At 44.3% G+C, this 17,291-nt stretch overlaps 1 protein-coding gene across 3 annotated transcripts in view; it reads right to left on the bottom strand.

The window, feature by feature from the left end:
- NOX4 (NADPH oxidase 4) overlaps window positions 1–17,291 on the bottom strand; it is a 310,753-nt gene that overhangs the window by 123,661 nt on the left and 169,801 nt on the right. For all 3 annotated transcript variants that reach the window (XM_068266792.1, XM_068266790.1, XM_068266791.1), the window contains one exon: window positions 12,833–12,893. In XM_068266792.1, the coding sequence (XP_068122893.1) occupies window positions 12,833–12,893 (61 nt within the window). The remainder of the gene's footprint in view (window positions 1–12,832; window positions 12,894–17,291) is intronic.

Raw genomic sequence — 17,291 nt, forward strand, 5'->3', positions numbered from 1 at the left:
AGGTGAAAGAAGATATTGCATGATTCCTGACAGCACCCAGACAGGCATTTAAAATATATGTTTATTAAAAACAGTGCAAACGATAAGGGCTTTAAAGGAACCAAAGACTGAACTTCATTGCAATCAGCAGTTGATACCCCCTTTCCCATGAGAAATCTTTACCTTTTCTCTTCTAGAGCATCAGAGGGGTCTGTATGGCTGATATTGTGGTGAAACCCCTCCCACAGTGTGATGTCATGACCATGGTCGTGACAGTTTGCTGTCTGTGAACCACGTTGCATTGTGGGAAATAACAGCTGCCAAGCAAGCAGTATCTCCCTCTGTGCACAGAACTCTCAGTGACAAACATTCTGTACAGATCACCTAGAACTAAAGATGTCACCACCAGTGATACATTCCAGAATGTAAATCAGAGAGAGGAAAGATTTTACAAGGGGCACACACTGACTAAATCAATTATAAATTAATACTGTAAAAATGTTATCTTCACTACAGTTCCTCTTTATGGTAAAGTTTGGGCACTTTGCTTACTAAGTTGTGTGATGATATATTTATATTTGTGCTGATGTGTGATTTTACCTAATTTCACACACTAAAAAAAAATGGTTGAAATGCAATCCAGCATACATTTCTTCCTTTGCACTTCAACAGCAACTCAAGTCAATACCTCTAAACATAAAGCTCTCAGGGGTTTTCGGCTGCCCCAGCCGACGTACAGTCCTGAACAATTACCCAACATTCTGACACTTAATCAACGCCGCATCGATAAGCCCTCAACCTACACCACTCCTGCACGAAACAAAAGCCTTTTCCAGTTAAGTATTCCTCTTCCAGCTTGACGTGTTCCCCGGAGAAACTGCCAATCTCAAGTAAATTAAATAATTTTCAATTACCCCCATTACGAAAGCGCTGGAAATCCTACAAATTGCAGAAAAAGAGGTTTTAGAGCCAACTCTAACCTTATGCAGTGTCTCCTCACCTGCAGCCTCACAAATACCGCCACCGCTCTTCGCAGTTGGCTGTGTGGCACAAACTCACAGCTCTGCTAAACAGCTGTCTGTAATCACGAGCTGTAATTGGTTAATTAACAATTTTAGCACTTTAATTATCAATGGAACCATCTGCTGGGTTTTAAAAAGTGTAAAAAAAAAAAGATTCATGTAAACAAGATTACAGGTAAATAGCTTACTGTGTTTATGGAGATGAAATTTATTGAAGGCAAATGTACAGTATAGTTTTTTTGTTGTTGTTGTTTTCCATTTTTGTTAACCTATTTTCTTTGTTTGCACGAAAATAGATTTCATGGGTTTTTTTGTTTGTTTTTTTAAGTCAGGGGAATATTAAGTATCACAAATGGAAATACCAGTATGTAATATCTGAACTCCAGGTGCCGTTCTAAATATACAACATCTTTTCTTAAAAAAAAAAAGGGAGATGAAAGTAAAAAAAGGAACGTGATGATTTGCAAATCATTTCAAACCCATATGTAAATTAAAATAGTGCAGAGACAACATTGCAAATGGTAAAGTCGCATTTTTTTTGCTAATATATATATATATATATATATATATATATATATATATGTATATATATATATATACATACATACATACATATACATATATATATATATACCGTATATACTCGCATATAAGCCGACCCGCGTATAAGACGAGGTACCCACTTTTCCCTCAAAAACCAGGAAAATGATTGACTCGCATATAAGCCCCCTACCCAGTATAGTCCTCCCCCCACAGTAGCCAAATGTGCCCCCAGTGCAAGTCAGCCTCCCTCCCCATAGCCAGATGTGCCCCAAGGATGATACAGCTGTGTCTTAAGTTGCCACTAGATGGCATAGATATGAGAGACAGTGATTGCCACACAGGAAGTATCACCAATCATTGCACCACTGACACATTGCTTGCACACTCCAATTCACAAGCCAGGGGACACAGGTAGTCTTGAACAGCGCACTCTGCACACCATATTGCAGGGGATGGAGGGCATGGACACAGCAGGGAGCCAGCTAGCAAGAGCAGGATCACTAGTGCACAATCCTTACGCTCCTCTGCCAGTAACGAAGCCTGTTCCTCCATCCTTTCTGCTCCACTGACTCGCATATAAGCCAAGGAGGTAACTTTTCAGCACATTTTGTGGGCTGAAAAATTAGGCTTATATGCGAGTATATACAGTATATATATATATATATATATATATATATACATATACACTGTATATATATATATATTTTTATATATATATATATATATATATATATATATATATATATATATATATACACACACTGTATATGTATATATATATGTGTATATAACTCCAAATATATGGAGAATGTGAGGTGAAAGTGGTATATAGGCTGCTATATTTATTTAGTTTTAAACAATGCAAGTTGCTTGGCTGTCCTGCTTATCCTCTGCCTCTAAACCTTTTTAGCCATAGATCCTAATCAAGCATGCAGATGAGGTGGTCTGACTCAAGCCTGACTGCATTAACCGCATGCATGTTTTAGGGTTGTGACTCACACTCAGATACTACCAAAGGTACGTACACATGTGCAACTTAATGCATGACCAATTGACCAACCGCATAATTTGTTGTTTGCATGACCATCATGTACACACGCGGTGACCAACTAAACAACCAACTCATTTAAATACTGCACACGCACACTATACCCCGCATTCAAGGAAACAACAAGTCATTCAAACGACTTGTACACATGACTTGTACACATGTGGCCAACCTACATGACAGTTGGTCAGTAGATCCGCCGGTTGGATTGGGCAAACAGCCCGTTATCAGTTGATCGTCTAGTCATTTGCTGCCTGTACACATGCCCAACCTATCACCCAACAGACCAGTTGGAATGACAGTTGGGCAGATTGTCTGCACATGTGTAGTCTGCACAGCCTTTACGCCAGATGATCAACGGGACTGCCAGGCAATGGGTATTGTTGAAAAGGAACTAAACATTGCAGCCTCAATAGCCCTCTCATCTCAGGTTTACTTTAAACCAGACTAGTCTCCAGATTAAAAAATCTACTCAGAAACACTGAAAAGACTTGGGGCTTGATTCACAAAGCGGTGCCAACTGTTAGCACGCCTGTGAAAACCCCCTTAGCATGTCTAAACAAGCTTTTCGCGCATAAAACTTTACGCGCACAAAACTTTATGCGCGTAAACTTTACGCGAGTACTGCACAGAGCGCAGGGCGCTCCGCACGTAGTGCCCATTAAAGCCTATGGGACTTAGCGCGCGTAAAACTTTGCACGCGCAAAGTTAGCGTGCGATCTGATTGAGAAATCCGGTGCTAACCTACTTAGCACCCTGCTTAGCGCGTCTAAAGACTTTAGACGTGCTAAGTAGGTTAGCACCGCTTTGTGAATCAAGCCCTTGGTGTTTCTTTAAAAGATTCACAGCATCAGAACTGTTCTTAACAAAAGCCTAATTTTTAGCTGCACAGAAGCTAAGCTCCGCCCCATCAAAGAAAACTGCCCGGGCATTTTTCCCCTCATGCTGTGCAAAGCATGATGGGATTTCTGATGATGTTCTTGGTTGCCTAGCAACTGGGAGAGGTGGTGAGGACACAGGACAGTTGGAACTGTGTCTCATGATCAGGAATGCAGGAACCAACTGCTGTCGTTTTAAAAGTGAAAATGTGTTGCATCCTCGTCTGATATAGTATTTGGTTGTTCAGCAAGCTGGGGGTCACCTTTGTCAAACTTTTATATTTCAGAACATGTTGAATGTTTTCAGTGGGTGACAGGTCTGGACTGCAGACAGGCCAATTTAGCACCTGGAGTTTAATTACGAAGCCATGCTGTTGTAATCTGTGCACAAAGCAGTTGCCAATTACTTGAAAAGATGTTGTTTGGATGGCAGTATGTGTCTCTAAAACTAGTTCTCCACTTTGCCTAAATCCATTTTAAATGAGTTTAGGGCCAGAGAGGGAAGCAGTTTTCCTCAAACAATGTTAATGGAGAGGTATTGTAAAGTTCAATCACCCAAAAGATATTATGGTATATCGATTACATTTTGCCAGTGTTATCATTGGTCTCCACGTGCATGACGTTGAGAAAAGCACCTCGTTGTATCTTTTATTTCTTTTACAGATTGCGCCAGAACTTCAGAAGTGACTAAAGTATGGCCTCATCAGGGCAGGTTCTAGGCTAAATTGCACGCAGGACCAGAGTGTAAAAATTGCGCCCCCTTCTCTCCCACCCTCATGAACTCGCAAACCCTTACTCTTTAGGGACAGTCACACAGCCACAGGTCACAAGTAGATCTGCCGACTTACTGGTGACCAGCCGCTCATCCAGGAGGAAGCAGGGACCAGGAAAACACACAGGCGAAGAGAGCCCGGAAAGCCGACTCCTCCATGGGTGCCGCACACTGACAGCCTGCAGTACCGCTACAGGAAATCAGGTGTCATGCGGTGGTCGTACTGGTAATATGATTTCTTCTTCCATTTGGCTGCACCGCGCGTCACCACCTCCCTAGAGGTTATGTCCTTCTGCCTGCGCCCACCTTCTTCTACTTGCCAGTATGCGCCCAGGGCGGTCGCCCTGCCCAAGAAACAGCCCTGGGCCTCATGCACGAGAGGCTTCAGCTTACTGCACAGCACGGCAACACATGTGCAGGCGCAGTACTGCTGCGCTCATGTATGAAGAGAAGCGTGGTTGCAATGTAAAATCCGAAAGCTCTTTCGATGGCCCACGCATGGTGACAGTAGGGGGCAGGAGGACGTAAGAACACCCCAGAAAAAAACGTTTTAGCCATTTATTTAGGAAAGGGTTCTTTACAGTAAGAGTGATTAACATGTGGAATGTTTTACCACAGGAAGCAGTTATGGCATATTCTATATCTGCGTGTATAAGGGGCCTTGGATGCTTTCCTTGCGTTGAGGGACATCCATTGCTTCAATTACTAGGTAATTCCCGTTGGGTTGATCCAGGGATTTTATCTGATCGCCATCTGGAGTCAGGAAGGATTTTTTTTTCCTTTTGGGGCTAATTGGACCATGCCTTGTAAGGGTTTTTCACCTTCCTCTGGATCAACAGGGATGTGTGAGGGAGCAGGCTGGAGTTGTGCCTTCCTCTGGTTCAGCAGGGATATGTGAGGGTGCAGGCTGGTGTTGTGCCTTCCTCTGGATCAAAAGGGATATGTGAGGGAGCAGGCCGGTGTTGTAGAATATTTTGACGTTGAACTAGATGGACATAGGTCTTTTTTCAACCCAAATGATTATGTAACTATGAACATAAGAAAATGACTGGCTATGGTAGGGATTAGATTGTGAGCTCCTCTGAGGGACAGTCAGTGGCACAATAATAGTAATGACTATGGCCACAAAGCTGGACTGCATATTCCAGGTGTGGTCATACTAAGGTTTCGTTTAGACAGAAAATTGTATGTCTCTCCCTTGAACCCATGCCTCCTTTAACACAGCAGAAATCTAGCTACCTTTAGAAGATGCAAATTGAGATTGCATGCTATTGCATGCTGTTATTGAGTCCAGTGCAGTTTCAAGGTTAAACTTCTCCCAGCGCGGGTGTAAAAAAAAATAGGCCACCCCCCCTTCCTGCCAAGTGGCCCTTGCAAGTCCTCAAACACATCCTCAGACAGAGAGCCCCTCCATGTACATATGGCAATGGCACAGCCACTTACAATATCACCCTATCATCCTCAGCCAGATCCCCTGCCCAGTGCATGTTATGTTACAATGGCACTGTCTGGCTCCGCAGGTCCCCAAAATTCCCCATAGATTAAGACCAGTCCAGGGCAGAGAGCCCCCCCCCCATAGGGAGGAGAGAGCGGTCACATCGGGAGGGGGAGCCACAGTCACAGCCACAGGTCACAACTTACAGCTGCCTACTTACTACTGATCAGCTGCTCATGCCAGGAGGAAGCAGGGATCAGGAGAAACACAAGTGAAGAGAGCCCGGAAAGCCAACTCCTCCATGGAAGCACGGACAGCCTGCAGTACCGCTATAGGATGTCAGGTGTCATCACGGTGACATGATGGTTATTTGACGTTGGACTCAGCAGGCAGGACTCCAAGGAGGAGTCAAGGAAGGTGATCGAGCTGGTGTTCTTTCTTCTTCCTATGCAGGAGAACAGAGGCGCCAAAAGGATAAAAGGAAGCTAAATGAGCTTAAAAAACCAAATTCTTGGTAAATAGAGGAGGTAGTGGTGGACTTACCGCCTCCAAGTAGAGGTGCCTGGCTCTTCTACTGACCACATATGCTATTGCTCCGTTGTTATTGCCTGATGAAGCGGGATCAAACCTGCGAAACGCGTTGCATATTTGGAGTTCATAAATAAAATATATTGACTGTCTTTACTACAGTCGTTGTGTGTCTATTTGAAGGAGGTAAGTCCACCACTACCTCCTCTATTTACCAATAATTTGGTTTTTTAAGCTCATTTAGCTTCCTTTTATCCTCTTGGCGCCTCTGTTCTCCTGCATAATATTGGGTCCACCCTGGGTGGAGGATTGAACCCCCTTTTTCTCATCTATAGAGAGCGACTTCTTATTCCTGAGTGGGGTCAGGAAAATCTCCCCACCTGCCTTTACAGTGGTTGCCTAATGGTAACCCTGGTTTGTGAGTATTAATATTTACTCTATCTAGTAACCATTTACCAGTACATATTACACTATTGGGGCTCTTGATGTTCCTTGTTTTTATTTTTTTCTTTCTTCTTCCGTTTGGCTGCACCGCGCGTCATCGGCTCCCTAGAGGTTACGTCCTTCTGCCTGCGCCCCCCTTCTTCTTCTTGCTGGACTGTGCCTCGGGCGGTCACCCAGCCCGTCTACCCCACAAAATGGCCCTCATTGAGTCCATCTTCTACAAAGACATCCAGATCCTTTTTCATCATGGAATCACCTGATTTTACTCGCCCTAAATTACATGTCACGCGAGTCTTTAGTCCCGTGGTGCATAACCTTACATTTATCCAAATTGAATTTCAATTGCCATGGAATCGGCCAGACGTTTCGTTTGTCTAGGTCACCTTGTAAGACTGGAGACATCCTTCATGAATTATATTACATTACAATGTTTTATGTCATCTGCGAACACGGAGACAGTGCTTTTAATGTCATCCTCAATATAATTCATGAACTTATTAAATACCATATGTAATTGTGGAAAAGGCCATCTGTGTATATGCCAACCCCAAAACTGTCTCTCCAAAGCATGATCCGTCGTTGGGTGGAGTTCTTCATGGTTTCTCAGGTTACTTCTGAGCAGGGCCTGTTCTAGCTACAATGGTTCCCTGGGGCAAAAAGTAACATGAACTTTGACAAGGTGATTATGTGCCTGTCCAGATTGCCTTGATAATGTTGCGGGGGAGGGGAGCAAGGGTGGTGGGGAGGCTCAGCCACATAATTTAGTGGGGTGATGGGGACACTTAAGGGCACCTACAGATGCTGGGGCCCTGGGGTAATTTCCCACCTTGCCCCTGTGGTAGCGCCGGCCCTGCTTCTGCGCTCCCTATGTCCAGCGCACATTGTAAGAATGTGGAGGGGCAGAGGACATGTAAGGGAAAAGGCCTATAGTTTATATATATTATTTTTTTTATTACTATTTATTGATTTTATAGCGCTGACATCTTCTGTAGGGCTTTACAGAGTATATATAGTCACTTAAAGAGAACCCGAGGCGGATTTTCTAAAGATAATAGGACACAGAGCCATGTTCTCTGCACAATGCCACGCCTCTGTGTCCTTCTATTGTCACTGTCAGTCCCCCCTGGGCTCTGCTGTCCCCCCTGAAAAATAGCGCCAGCCTGGCGCCATTCAGATTGCCGCTAGCCTTCTGTTTACCTGCAGCTTGTCAGTCAGCATTGCCTCCCCTGCCTCCTTCATTTCATGGCTCCCCCGCCTCTGTCAGCTTCCTCCACTGGGAAGCTAAACCGCGACCCAAAAGTACTTCCTGGGTTGTGGCTTAGCTTCCGATTGGAGGAAGTTAGCGGAGGTGGGAAGCAGTGGGGGGAGCCATGTAATGGAGGAGGCGGGGGAGGCAATGCGCAGGACCAGTGATTGAAAAGCTGCAGGTAAACAGAAGGCTAGCGACAAGCAGATTTCAAAGGGGACAGCAGAGCCCAGGGGGGACTGGCAGCGGCAATAGAAGGACAGAGAGGCATGTCATTGTGCAGAGAACATGCCCCTGTGCCCTATTCTCTTTAGAAAATCCACCTCGGGCTCTCTTTAACCTGCTGGGCGGTCTGGACGAGCTCAGCTCGTCCAGTACCGCCGGAGCCTGCCGCTCAGGCCCTGCTGGGCCGATTTGGCTCAAATAAAAAGCAGCACACGCAGCCGGCACTTTGCCAGCCGCGTGTGCTGCCTGATCGCCGCTGCAGTGCGGCGATCCGCCGCATGCAGCGGCGAAAGAGGGTCCCCCCAGCCGCCTGAGCCCAGCGTAGCCGGAACAAAAAGTTCCGGCCAGCGCTAAGGGCTGGATCGGAGGCAGCTGACGTCAGGACGTCGGCTGACGTCCATGACGTCACTCCGCTCGTCGCCATGGCGACGAGGTAAGCGAAACACGGAAGGCCGCTCATTGCGGCCTTCCGTGTTCGGAAGGCCGCTCATTGCGGCCTTCCGTGTTACTTCTGGCCGCCGGAGGCGATCGGAAGAACGCCTCCGGAGCGCCCTCTAGTGGGCTTTCATGCAGCCAACTTTCAGTTGGCTGTATGAAATAGTTTTTTTTTTATTAAAAAAAAACCCTCCCGCAGCCTCCCTGGCGATCTTAATAGAACGCCAGGCAGGTTAACTGTCCCTCAGAGGGTCTTACTATCTAATCCCTACCATAGTCATCTGTCCATAAGCTAGGGCAGGCATGGGCAAACTTGGCCCTCCAGCTGTTAAAGAGGAACTCCAGTGAAAATAATGTAATAAAAAAAGTGCTTCATTTTTACAATAATTATGTATAAAGGATTTAGTCAGTGTTTGCCCATTGTTAAATCTTTTAAATCCCTGATTTACATTCTGACATTTATTACATGGGGACATTTTTACTGCTGGCAAGTGATGTAGCTGCTGCTTGCTGTTTTGGCAGTTGGAAACAGCTGTAAACAACTATTTCCCACAATGCAACAGGGTTCACAGACAGGAAACTGCCAAGAGTAGGTACTCATAATTTCTTTGTGGGAAGGGTTTCACCACAATATCAGCCATACAGCGCCCCCTGATGGTCTGTTTGTGAAAAGGAATAGATTTCTCGTGTAAAAGGGGGTATCAGCTACTGATTGGGATAAAGTTCAGTTCTTGGTCGGAGTTTCTCTTTAAGGAACTACAAGTCCCACAATGAATTGCAGGAGTCTTACAGGCATGACTCATAAAGGCAAATGCATTGTGGGACTTGTAGTTCCTTAACAGCTGGAGGGACAAGTTTGCCCATTTCTGGGCTAGGGCCTGGAGGAAGCCCACACAGACATGAGGAGAACATACAAACTCTGTGCAGATAGTGGCTTGGCTAGAACTCAAACCAGAGACCCAGCACTGCAAGGCGAGAGCACTAACCACTATGCCACCATCCCGCCCCTAATATATATATATCTCTCAAGTTGCAGAGTTTTCACTTTATTTAGCATGCCTTTAGCAGAACAAATATGTTAGCCTAAAATCTAAAAAAACAAAACCTGTTCTAATAATTCACAAGATTGACTTCCACAGCCTCTAAGCCCTGCAGTAATAAATGGCAGAATTCTATGGATTACGCTGCGCGGTAGTGGTATCTTATATAATACTCCAACCTATAAGTACTGCAGGCCAGATGCATTTTTAATTTCTGTAAGTAGTAACCAGATGTCAGTCAGATTTATGGGGAATATCCTACACGTAATTAGTTTTTAATTGCGCGTGAAACCCTGGCTGCAGAGCGCTCGGGAAGCTAAACTCCACTTTTAGGGGATGTGTACATTATGGGCATGCTAATGCACTGTAAGCCTTCTAACATTAATTCCAGTGTTTTTACAGCGACATGCTGCTTAGCTTCTGTATGTGTAAATAAAAAAAAATCATGTTTATTGTGAAAGATACCTGAGACAGGAAGTGGGGTAAAAATATACATACCTGGGGCTTCCTTTATACATACCGTTGTGCTCCCATGGCCGAGAGCGTTCTGTGCCTGCAGAACACTGTTGTGCAGGCGCAGAATGCTTCCCCGAACGGGAGAACGATGGGGAAGCGAGCGTGGCCAGACTGCGCCTGCGCCACCTGGCCCAGACTGGAGGACTTTTCGAGGCCAGTTGCAGAAGTTGCAGAAGATCCATAAGGCGGAGGAGGATCGCAAGGGAGCAATTAGCCTAGAGGGGGCTTGTGAATGCCCCATGTATGTATATTTTTCCCCACAGCCACACTTAAGTAGCCTTGAGAAATCCCAAGGTGGGCTCAAAAAAATGTAAAAAAAAATAGGCTACCTGATCCTGGGGGCTGAGCGGATCAGGTAGCCGTAAAAACCGATGCTCCCGTGGGCCGCAATGGCCCACTTTCACTTTGGTGACCTCTGGGTCATGACGCTGCACTGAGAGACTGTGTGTCTCTCATAGCGTGCAGGGAGGCGGGGGAGCGGCAGGGGGCGTGGCCAGGGAGAGAGAGCTGCGCAATGGCAGCTCTGGAAACACTGCAGGAACGCCCCTGGCGGGTGTTTAGAACACTGAATCCCGCTCCCTGTGTTTACCTCCAAGATAGCGGCAAATATTGTCGCTAATCTCGGGGGTTATAGCACGGCGGTGGGAACACAGAGAGCGGTGTCTAGGAGACACAGAGGCGAGTTATGAGGCAGAGAACATGCCTCTGTGTCCAATCTGCCCCTCCAACTGTCCACCTCGGGTTCTCTTTAAGTGAAAATAAACTGATTAGATAAACAATTGTATCTATCATCCTACTCCTAAAAGTAACTTTAAGATATCCCAAAGTTTTAACGCTATGTTTAAAAACCTTAAAAAAGTAGATTTATTGTTTTGTCTCAGCTAAATTAAACAGTCTGGCCCTTGTGAGTGCTAAAGGAACTATTGACCTTTTAATCTATCGCCTACTCCCAGAAGCCCCATTCTCTGCAAGGAAAGTATTTTATGGCTGTGATTCCTTATCAGTGAGGGACACTAGATCCCGACTGGAGAAAAAACGGATGCATATATTATATATTAACTCTTTCAGGCAGAGAAAGAGGAAAAGCAACAAAGCATATGTATTTTTGTGTTTGGCACTGTACACACACATGTCTATCTCTTCATGTTGCATGACACTTTAGCTTCCCTTAAAGTAAATAAATAAAAATACTATAAAATGTATACAGAGGACTTTATTTAAACAAATCACTAGCGATATCCTGCCTTCACTGGGTCATTTGGATAGTATACTGGTTAAGTGTGTTGCCTTTTATATAGGATGGAAGGCTTTGATCATGGTTTGCATCCCAGCTCAAGATAGTACGTAAAAAACAGTAATTTTTGGGCAAGACTCCCTAATGATCCTGGTCACCTGTGAAAATGAAAAAATGTCATGCTCGAAGTGGAGCAGTGGTTTAAAGGACACCCGAGGTGAAAATAAACTGATAAGAAAAAAAATTGTATCTATCCTCCTTCTCCTAGAAATTACTTTTTTTTAGATATCCCACAGTTGTATTTTATATTTAAATTTACTTTTTAAGTTTTTAATGTTTCATTGTTTCTGCTCAATGACACATTCATTGAAGTATGCCAGAGCTAAAAATCTATGAACCAATGACCCTTTTTATCTCTTTCCGGCTCGGAGAAGCCATTTTTCTGCTAGGAAAGTGTTTTATGACTGTAATTCCTTATCACTTAGGGTTACACTGTAGTCTGATCCAGTTCTGACTTACTATACATGATTTTTCAACCTTTCAGGCAGAGAAAGAAAAAAAGGAACACCGCGTAGTTATTTGTGTGCTAGGCACTGTACATACACATGTCTATCTCATGATGTCACATGTCACCTCGGGTATCCTTTAACGTCCTTGCCATTCTGATTCTTTCCAGATTTTAGGATCTAAAAGAGGTGCAATTTTTTCCACTCTTTCAGACCCTAAAACCTGAAAAAAATCATTCTAGCAGGGAGATCTGCAGCAGAATAAAAAATTTACCTTCCTGGGCTCCAACACGGCAGTTTTCACTTTGACCACAAGATGGCGCTAATATACATATAAACAAACCTCTATATTTCTCTAATATAGAGAAGTTCGTTTTAAATATTAGCCCCTCCCCCGATGACGTCACGCCGCTCCGCTGCCCCGATTGGCCGCCGGGACCCCGGAAGAATAGGGGACATGGGGATCCCGGCGGCCAGGGAAAGACCCCACACTGCCGGGGAGAGAGGCTGGAGTCCCGCTGCCCAACGCGATCGCGCGCGGGACTCCAAAACTGAAGGTAAAGCGCTGCACTGCCTACACCGACCTGAGCTCGGGATCACTGCTAACAGCTTCTTTTTTCTACCCCGAACTCAGGTCGGGAAAACTGGCAAGGAGGTTAAGGCTCAATCTGCAGACTTTTACAATAACGGTATTAGGAGTGTCAAGAAAAACTTGGAAAAATTGTGTAGACAGCACAAGAGTTGAGCTGCAGCCACTAGGGGTGCACTCTATAGGCTGTAGCAGTGTTAAAGTGTCTTGCCCAAGGTCTCCTGACTGAATATGTGCTGGCGTATTGAACCGGAAGAACCAAGATTCGAAACCTGGTCAGTGTGCATAACAGATTCATATTTATACTTTGCCATATTTATATATTAAGTAAGGTTGGAAATTAGGTTGATGTTTAAATTGAATATTAAATATTTAAGAAACGTTGTACATACCTGTCCAGTCTCCCACTATCTTTATGTGAACTGCGAAAGTTGCTTTTGTCTCTGTAGGGCACTAAAATTTGAGTAAAACCGAGTTATCATCAGGGAAAACAATATTGTAAAAAAAAATAGGTTGAGCTCTTACATATTTTTGATCTGCGCTAACATTGAAGGGCAGTTCCACCTTATAAAACATATATTTAGGGCTCTTTTACACTACATGCCATTCCGATTTGTGATGCATGCTGCATTTTTTTTCTGCATTTTTCTTCTTGTATTGCTAGCATCCAATAAAAGTTGCAAATCGGAATCACGAATCGGAATTGCGATTTGCAGTGTAAAAGAAGCCTCTACAAGCCATTTTGTAATGGAGTGACCTAAAATAAATTTTACATTTTGTCTGCAGCTCATACAGTATTTTATTCAAACTTCCTAGTAACCATGGCAACAGTATACCACTTGGTATTGCTGCTCTCCAGACGTCTCCTTTTTCTATTTCACTGGTTTATTAAAGGGAACCAGAGACGTTGGGGAGAAAGCTTTTATACATACCTGGGGCTTCCTCCAGCCCCATAAGCCTGGATCGCTCCCACGCCGCCGTCCTCCGCTGTCTCTGTCCGCCGGTATCGGGTCCCGTCATTTCCGCTAGTCGGCCACTCGGCCGGTGGACGCAACCAATGTTCCGCATCACAGGAGCTCCCTCCATATACTTACGCGTGCGGCTCCATACTACGCAGGCACATGCGTAAGGATATGCAGGGAGCCCCTGTTCATGCGGAAAGTTGGTCGCGTCCTCCGGAAGTGACGGGACCCGGTATCGGCGATAGAGGAAGTGGAGGATGGCGGCGTGGGAGCGATCCAGGCTTATGGGGCTGGAGGAAGCCCCAGGTATGTATAAAAGAAGTGAGGGAGGAAATTATGTCAGGATTAGCTTCATTCAAAGGTATCCAAGATGGAAACTGTCTAGAATAGGATTCTCTGCTTTTCCTTTATAAAATTCGCAGCGATCATAACGTGTGTTTTTTATCTCTAGGTTAGCATGGATGTAACTTGAATTTTCGTTAACCAATGTCGCATGATACTGGGAAAAAAATGTTCTTCGCAGAAAATCAATTGGAAAAAGTCACTTAGTCGTTATGGGCCTTGATACAATGAAATTTGCCTGACGAAGGCCCCCGATGAACAATGGGTGGCCCTGATCCCCAGCACAGTACAAGTAGTTCACAAAAAAAGGTCAGACTACAGTCATCACTAAATGTGCCCATACATCTAGCAATGTACGGGCAGATCGACCAAGAGATAGATCTCACTCTGATTAAATCTGATCAGAGAGAGATCTGTTGGCTGCCCATACACAGCAGACCAATTCCCGATTGATTTCAGCATGAAATCTATCAGGCATCTGCCTTGCGGCGCCACGTCTGCTGCCTGTCTGGGCGCCCCCAAGTGTACATGTTCTGTGCCCGTGCAATGTAAAATCTTACCCGTCCTGTTGCCTTGACTCCCGGCCTCACCATCACCGATCGCATGTTACATGTGGCCCTGGTGCCACATGGGGGTGTTGGCAGATGATGAGGCCGGGAGGCACAGCCCCAGCACAGGTGAGATGACATGTTGCAGCACCAATTTTCATCCAATTTGATAACATTATCGAATCAGATGGTCGATCGGGATGCAAAATCAAAATTGGTAGATGTATGTGCACCCTTATATTTTGCAGTTGTTCACACCTTTGCTTTCTGCTGATAGAATCAATGCGGAGACAACTCTGTATGTAAAGGTGCCCATTAACGGTACAATCTTTTTATCAGATGCGATCTTGCAACGATCGTATGTAATTGGAAGGTTAGCGTTTTCAAACGGCGCCCGGAGATTATTAATGTTTTCAAACTGCGCTTGTGATGTTTTAAGTTTACAAAATGCGCAGTGACGAATAACGTTTACAAAAATACTAAACATATTTATTGTATTTAACTAAAATGTTATTTAAAATGTTATCCCTTACGGTTTCTAAAACATTATTATTCACACAATAAAGCGATCAGTAAGTAAATTGTAATATATTTTTTACTGTCACTATTTGTAAAACATTATTATTCACACAATAAAGCGATCACTAAGGGGGGTTTTAGGGTTAGGCTCCACCAGGGAGGATTTAGGGTTAGGCACCACCAAGGGAGATTTAGGGTTAGGCACCACCAGGGGAGTCTTAGGGTTAGGCACCACCAGCGGGGTTTTAGGATTAGGCACCACCAGAGAGGTTTTAGGGTTAGGCACCACCAGGCGGGTATTAGGGTTAGGCACCACCGGGGAAATTTAGGGTTAGGCACCACCAGGGGGGTCTTAGAGTTAGGCACCACCAGGGGAGGATTTAGGGTTAGGCACCACCAGAGGAGTCTTAGGGTTAGGAACCACCGGGAGATTTAAGGTTAGGCACCACCAGGGGGGGGGTCTTAAGGTTAGGCACCACCAGGAGGGTCTTAGGGTTAGGCTCCACCAGGAGGGTCTTAGGGTTAGGCACCACCAGGAGGGTCTTAGGGTTAGGCACCACCAGGAGGGTCTTAGGGTTAGGCACCACCAGGAGGGTCTTAGGGTTAGGTACCACCAGGGGAGATTTAGGGTTAGGCACCACCAGGGGAGGTCTTAGGGTTAGGCACCACCAGGGGGGTCTTAGGGTTAGGCACCACTAGGGGAGTCTTAGGGTTAGGCACCACCAGTGGAGTCTTAGGGTTAGGCACCACCAGGGGAGACTTAGGGTTAGTCACCACCAGGGGGGTCTTAGGGTTAGGCACCACCAGGGGGGTGTAAGGGTTAGGGATAGGTACAGGGAGAGTTCTGTTTGAGAGTAGGGTTAGGTTTAGTTGTAGTAAAATGTTAGTAATATTTATTCATGTTTTACAACAGTTATAATGAACGTACATCGTTATAAACAATATTTTCAGATTTTATTACATGAAAAAACGATAAATGAAGGTTATTCATAATATTATACAATTATAATGATTATACATATATTATCGTTTTTTAACACACTTAATTATACGTTTCACTTTTAAAACAGGGAAGATTATCGTTTTCACAATTTGCGATTTCATACACATTATTACGGTAAATGTTTTTTTTTATTTGTAAAACATTATTGTAAACAAAATACAACACAATATTTTTATAAACGCTATTACCGCTTATCGTTTACACCACGCGCCCTTTTTTCCCCCCGACACCCTTTTGCATGTAACAGTAACTGCGTCAGATAGAAAAGGAAATTAATTTCTCATGTAAAAGATTTTTTGTTTTTCATATGACCTGACTGAATAATTTTAAGTTTAAATAACGCTTCCTCTTAACACCAATGACTTTAGTGTAACTGCATCTGAGGCCCATTATAATTTTTTTTATTGATGGGTAGGTATGTATGTTCTTGCACTAAGAAAGAAAGGCCACACTGTTGAAAGCTAATCTTTTAAGAAATTACTGTTATTGAACATAAAAAAATGAGCATTGCTCACTGTACTCAGCTGTGTTTGATACCATAAGTGCCCCGGCACAGCTACCATAACATAAGAGTGTAAAAAAACACTAATCCCAACAATGAGGTAGCATTCATGCATATCCCTGCGAATTCCACCTGCAATTAGAGGGGAGCAGGAGGGCCCAGAGCTGTTTTGAGGGCTGAATTAATAACCTTCCCTTCCTCAGATACAGGGGACTATACTTCAGATCAGGTGTTTCTGTGGCTACACTCGTAATGGGTGTGAAGATCATGATGGCAACCCTTGCTTTATGACCCTTGTAAGATAGGCCGCAAGGCCGTACATGCAAAAAGGGCGTCTGGAAAAAAAAGGGCGTGGGATATAGACGAAATTATAAGTTTGTATCTAAAACAATATTTTTCGTTTCTATATTATAAATGAAAATCAAGTGCTAAATATGTTGAATTAACGGTAATGAAATGGCAAAAGACCGTCTATAACAAAAAACGATATGTACACTTGTATTAAGCATGGTAATACAATTGTAGATATTACAGGTATTTTACTGCAGCTACACCTAACTGTAGGCTCACACAGAACTCTCCCTATCCCTAACCCTTAGACCACCCCTTGATGTTAATAAGCATAGTTTAAAAAATTGCATATATTATAAATATTGTACTGGAACTACACCTAACCCTATTCTCACACAGAACCCTCCCTGTACCTATCCCTAACCCCTAGACCCCCCTGGTGGTGCCTAACCCTAAAACCCCCTAGTGGTGCATAACCCTAACCCTCCCCCCCTGGTGGTGCCTAACGCTAACCACCCCCTGGTGGTGCCTAACCCTAACCATCCCCACTGCACAAACACCCATACACACATAGAAACAATAATATATTTCAAACCGTAAAATACTTCACTACAAATAATGTGAATAGAATATTTTATATATTTTTAATAGAATAAATAGCCTTACAATCACGTACGCATTAAT

Source organism: Hyperolius riggenbachi, chromosome 2 (assembly GCF_040937935.1).
Source record: "Hyperolius riggenbachi isolate aHypRig1 chromosome 2, aHypRig1.pri, whole genome shotgun sequence".
NCBI classification, from domain to species: Eukaryota; Metazoa; Chordata; class Amphibia; order Anura; family Hyperoliidae; genus Hyperolius; species Hyperolius riggenbachi.